We start from the raw sequence: 6410 nt of genomic DNA on the forward strand, positions 1-6410 counted from the left end.
TAGTTTGAGGCTGTAATAGTTTTGCTCCGCAATTTTAAAGAACTTTTTACGAATTTTTTTTATTAAATTTACTGTCGGGTGCTCTTTTATTATAAAGGGTTTTTTTAAAGTCGCGCCTAGATACTGTTTTCAAATAAAATAGAAAAAATTAAATAATAAAAAATTTAGATTTTTCAGTTGCGTTACTTTTATTTAAAATACGGCTCTTAATATTGTAATTATGTGTCAAAAACTAAATCATTTAAAGGTCCACCAAGAGCATAATATAATATAATTCTGCAGCATATCGAGACATATGAAATGAATGTATAAACGTGCAATATTTTTGTTCCTAGGGGATGAGGAGGAGCGCAGATCCTTCCGTAAGAAAAATATTCCTGTTATTTTCCAAGATGAATTGGACGAAAAACCCGAAATTGGCAACAAGAGCCCAATCATACTTAAGGACGAGAAGCCACCATTGTTGCCACCATCCTACAACACCTCCAATATGAATGGTATGCATGCATTTCTTTGTATCCATCCCTGCGTATTATCTTGTTTTTCTTATCCTTGCATTGATTTCAGGCGATAACGATGTAGATGAATATGTGCCACCGCCAGCTGTTGTAGTCGGAGGTCGCGAAGCGCGAGGGAAATCACCAGCTACGCCATCCTACCGGAAACCGCCACCATATGTTTCGCCATAAAAATGTTAAATAAGTGTCAAACCTTAACGGAGAGGAAAAGCATAAGTCAATGCCTGAGAAGTTTAATTTTACTGCTGCAGCTAAACTTGAATACTTGGAAACTTTACTACTTAATTCACTACTTATACATTTTTAAGTTACATAATGTTGCGTATGATCAAACGTACGTGAATAACATTTAATACTTAAATAGCATAAGAGATAAAGCGAATCGACGAAAAATAAGTAATAGGAGCAAGCAAATATTGCTGAAAGAAAATTTGTATGCACATCGTGCAAGATATCGAACATACAGAACGAATAATCATCTCACGCTGTTGAAACTTATGAACAAAATCATTGTAATTATTTGCTGTCAACTTGAAAGATTATTTTTGAACAAAAAAGAGCCAAGAAAATGCGAAATATTTTCAAATATTTATCGGAATATACAAACAAAAGATAAAAACTTAAATTATATTTGAAGCATGAAAAAACTCACTGCTGTTCGATATTTTCAATTTGGCTTTAAAATGACTAAAAAGTAACTATTCGACGTTTGCGCTTGCCTGAAAACAGAGTGAGGAAAATACTAAGATTTAGTTGCTTAATGTTAGAAATTCTGCTTATTTATTATTACTTTTTATATAATTGATAAGCTAATGAGAAAATTAAGATGTCGAAGGTTGTTTTGCTTAATGAATAACAATCGCATTAAGTGTAAACCATTCGCATGGCCTTAGGCGAATGCACAAAACTCGCAAAAATTGCTTTCGACTGACAGAAAATCATTAAATTGTGCTCAATACCATTTATTTTCCATAATAATCTTCCTCCTCCTTTGTTTGAATTTTTGCTTAAAGCGCTTTCGTTTTAGTGAGATAAGCTGAAACCAACAACCTAGGGTTCAAATTTAGATATCGGAATATGAAAATGATCGTTGAGAAACGATATTGTATTGTAATCAAAATGAGAACGTGTCACAATCATAATCACCTAAGCTTTTAATTGTACAACAGAAATGTTACAAACGGAAGGAAATCTTGTAGGATAATCAATCCTACACATTAAAAAGCAATGTAAATCATGTAATACATATGGCTGAAGGTATTTCCGTGTATATATTCATGCAAACAGAGTTTGTCCCGCGGGCGGTTGCACATAAATACGCCCATCAGATGGACTCAACAACACAGAAGCTAAACTTGTAACTCGTTTTCTATATTTTTGTAAATTTAAAAACTCTTATGCCATTTTGTGAGTTATATATCGATAGATTCTGCACATTTGTAATTAATGAAGCAATAAACAATTATTTGCAAGCGTAGAAAAAAGCATGGATGCACCATATTCAGCTACTTAAAGTAGTGTCATTTTATTTGTTTACATATATAGTTTTTTATACACATGTATTACTTTTATTACGAACTTTACAACCCCATAGGCATTGATGTCTGTATGTAGCTAGACGTATTATATGTATATTGTTTCAATTTCCATTCATTTACTCAAAACACACTTGAAAATATATTTATTTTATAGAATTTGCTGTCACAAGTGTTACTTTGTTCTTTTAGAAGACATACACATTTTTCGCATATCTAATTGAATATTTGTACAAACTCCATGAAATTTGAATAATGTACTGCCCAAATGATTTATACACACAACCTAAGTTCGTAGTCTGCTGTTAAAATTTGAAATTTAATTATTATGTACGCAATTATTTTATTTATATTATCACATAATAATAATTTTTACATTTGTACACATAAATTATTAGTAATCAAAATGTCTATAACTTTAAGTTGAACACGAAACGATTGATTTTTGGTGTTTATGCCTAGTTTTAAAATAACATCTCGAAAATAGTCCGTCAAAGGGTCGCATGAAGTAAAAGTATAAATAATAAATACCAAAGATGACAGAAGTTGTACTTTTATTTCGCAAAACTATTCACAGGACCTCTTAATGACAAGTTATGCGGGTGGCCTACTGGTTGCCGCAATTCATAGGGTAAGGTGCTGTTTCAAATAAGAATGTAAATAATAAAAATTTAATTAAAACATTAACTCTGTTCATTTGATACTAAAAAATATGTTTTAAATACACACACAAAAATCTCTTTCAACCAAATCGGTAATTCGGCGAATTTATATCTAACTTTCTTATCTAAATAATTTATGCTTACATATGTCAGTTATGTCTCTACGCGGCCTTTAGCTTTTGCTGTAATGCCATCACTCGCTTGAAAATTTCTTTAAATAGCACAAATACTGTTGCTCCTTTGTTTAGTGAAAGGGGAAGTAGAAACGGCCGCCGTGGTTGTTGTTGTTGTGGCAGCATAAACATTCCCCATACTTACATACGGTGAATGCTGCTGGAGTGACAGTCCTTGGCCGGATATAAATCCGGGTCGTTTCGGTAACGTAGAACCGACTGTCGTGGAAACGTGGTCGAATGGGTTGGTGCGTGACTACCATTCGGGAGTGTGTGCATGAACATCAAATAATAGAAATCGATTTTTCGGTTACCCCTCGGCAGGCAAGGGCAAATCTCCGATTGCATTTCTGCCATGAAAAAGCTCCTCATAAAAACCATTCTTCGGTCGGAGTCGGCTTAAAACTGTAGTTCCCTCTATTTTTGGAACAACATCAAGATTACATCCCAATAGAAAGAGAGGCTCGGCCAAACACCTAACATAAGTGTACTCGGCAACTATTTATTTGTTTATTTTGAAACGGTTCTCATAGATAAATTTTTCGTTCGGGTTCTTATTCAACTTTATCACGAACTGCGCATGAATGCTAATCTCATGAAAAAATCTTGAATTTCGTAGTTTTAACACAAATTTCACTTGGGAGAAAAAATATATATACTCAAAAAGCGAAAGATTTCGCGGTTAGCTTAGAACCCACCCACATTCCTAAGCGTTAGCGGATTGGACATTCTTCGTATTCACGGAAAAGGAGCTGTATTATTTCAAGTGTAAGAAGAACTTTTATAACAGCACTGAACTCACATTTTGTTGAACGAGTATATTTTTACAAGTATTTTTACTATGTATCGGGAGGAAAGAGAGGTTTATGTGTGTGGAAGTATGCGTTATAATGCTTGTGACTACTTTAACATTTTTTTTTGCTTACGCCTTTTAAATTCCGGAGGAATTAGTACCATAATACCGAAATGTATTTTTGGTAAAGATTAAAAAAATTCTTATAATTTCTATGCGTATTTAATATTTTACAGTATTGCGAAAATTTGTAGACACCACAAAAGCTTCCATCCAATCAGTTAAAATTAATCTAGTAGAAATATTTAAGAAAAAAAACGAAATATAATAATAAATTTACAATTTTGTGAAAAAAATGATGTGAATTGAAAACATAAAGTAAGAGAAAAAGCTATGACATAATTTGAACTTAAAAATATTTCCACTCATGCATCTATTGACATCTACTCCTATACATAGAAAACCGTATGCACATCAATGGAATATCATTACTCTTTCACAAATGATGAAAAAACATGACCTTTGATTTTGTAGAATAATTTACAAGTAAAATAAAAAAATAGAAAATTGGATCAGCCTCCACCCACCTCCCCAATTAAAGTATGTGGTAAAAGACAAAGAAATTATAAGCAACAGCCAACACCTAAAACTAGAACTAACTAACTTTACTTAACCTTTTCGGAATTTTAAATATCTTCTCTACATTGTCCACCCATTTTCCACGCTCTTTATATGTACCACCGTCGGAGTTATCAACCCAGCCAACTCATCCGAATTCATCGCGAATACTTGAACAAACAAAAGTAAAGTAAACAAATACAATAATTATATGTAAGTACGTAAGTAGACGAACAAATTGAAACACCTCAGCATGCAGCCCGAATGAAAATGTAAATTGAATATTGCATAAAGGGACGTGTATAGGTGCACACATACATGTTGGATAATAATAATCAGTAAGCCAATAATAACTAACATAACTTTGAAGGAATCGTTGACTAGAAATGTCAAATTTTTTTAATTCGAATACGAAGATGTGTATAATATGCTGATTGCAATATAATTACATACATACATACATACATGCACACCATATGAATATTATTAGAGAAATACACAACAAAATGACTATAAGAAATAGTGGGATTGTCCATAAACAACAGGAAACTTATGAAAATAGTAAAGAAGTAAATGCAAGTAAAAATGGAATATAATATCATATTGTATCATACTATTGTACTTTAGAGTATGAATGTATTATGTAAGTTTGTGTATGTTGTATACAAGTAAATTTTTTATGAATAAAATTGTACTGAGTGTAATAAGAGCTAAGGATTGGTAACTCAAAACTATAGCATTACAAAATTTTCAAAAGTGAGGAAAGTAATTGCTTTGAGTTTCGAATGAAGTCAATACTAAATATTTATATTTTGATAAATTTAAACAAATAAAAAATTGCGTAAAATAACATCTTTTTTAAATATTGATAAAGGTTTTCTTTTCAATGGAAATTATACTCCGGTATACTGCCAAATTGGCCCTACGCTACACCCACTGTATACATATAATACTGCTGTATATTTAATTACTAACACTATGAATCAAGTTCTTGAAGGGTCACTTAAGGAAATCAGCAAGTGGGCAGTTGAAGCGGGTCTAAAAGTAAATCCGGACAAAAGTAAACGGACATAGTGCAGTTCACTAGGAAGTATAAGGTTCCGAACTTGACCTTACCTAGGCTGGATAGCATCACACTACAGGTTAAGACATATGTATACTAAGTACCTAGGAGTAGTGTTGGATAGCAAACTAACGTGGAAGCTTGATGTGGAAGAACGAACGAAGAAAGTACTGTATGCCTTATACGCCTGCTGAAAAATGGTTGGTAAGGCATGGAGCTTATCTCCACGATATTCACGTTGGATTCACACGGAGGTAGTACGACCAATAATGCTCTATGGCATTCTAGTTTGGTGGACAAGTTTGAATAAGAAGACGTACGCACTACTCCTACAGAGAACAAGATACTTGAGCTTCACCCAATAGACTTATTAACAAAAAGTTCTGCAAAGAAGTATGTAGTTAAGCTTTTGACAACAGTACAACTAGTTAAAAGACCATGTGGCCACAGCCGGATAGGTAGAGGTTTAAACTCTAACTCGGACTCACGATAATTTCAACAGGGAACCAAAGGTAGTATAACTAAAGGACGGATGGCGGAAGGAACAACATTCAACGCGCCACACCTTTAACATATACACAGATGGTTCCAAAATGAAAGAGTGTGTTGGAGTCGCAGTATTCCTTTCGGAATTAGGCTATGAATAGTGTAGTGTGTTCCAAGTTGAGATCTCCGCAGCAGCGAAGGCAGCAGACTTAGCCATAGATAACCCTCCTTCGAACTCTCAAATAAGCTTTTACATTGACAGCCAAGCATCCATTAAAGAAATAGCAGCTGTAATGACAAACTCACACTGCGTACGACAATGCCGGAACAGGATGGATGAACTAGAGACTAAGAAGCAAGCCACTATCTACCGGGTTGCAGGACACAAGGGAGGAGAAAGAAACGAGAAATTAGATATACTAGCCGAAGCTGACGCACATCTTCCTGTAGCTGGCACGGCCGATATACAACCACCTCTCTGCAAACAACGACTGGATATAGATGCCGAATTTATCCAAGAAGCGAACTCAAGATGGGAAAGAACCAGTTCATGCGGAATCGC

At 33.9% G+C, this 6410-nt stretch overlaps 1 protein-coding gene across 6 annotated transcripts in view; it reads left to right on the forward strand.

Moving 5' to 3' along the window:
- The window catches only part of LOC129246213 (uncharacterized), a 65249-nt gene extending 60100 nt beyond the window's left edge, over positions 1 to 5149 (forward strand). For all 6 annotated transcript variants that reach the window (XM_054884823.1, XM_054884822.1, XM_054884821.1 and 3 more), the window contains 2 exons: positions 336 to 497; positions 568 to 5149. In XM_054884823.1, the coding sequence (XP_054740798.1) occupies positions 336 to 497; positions 568 to 689 (284 nt within the window). In that variant the 3' untranslated portion in view covers positions 690 to 5149. The remainder of the gene's footprint in view (positions 1 to 335; positions 498 to 567) is intronic.
- The last annotated feature ends 1261 nt before the right edge of the window (positions 5150 to 6410 follow it).

Source organism: Anastrepha obliqua, chromosome 4, assembly GCF_027943255.1.
Source record: "Anastrepha obliqua isolate idAnaObli1 chromosome 4, idAnaObli1_1.0, whole genome shotgun sequence".
NCBI classification, from domain to species: Eukaryota; Metazoa; Arthropoda; class Insecta; order Diptera; family Tephritidae; genus Anastrepha; species Anastrepha obliqua.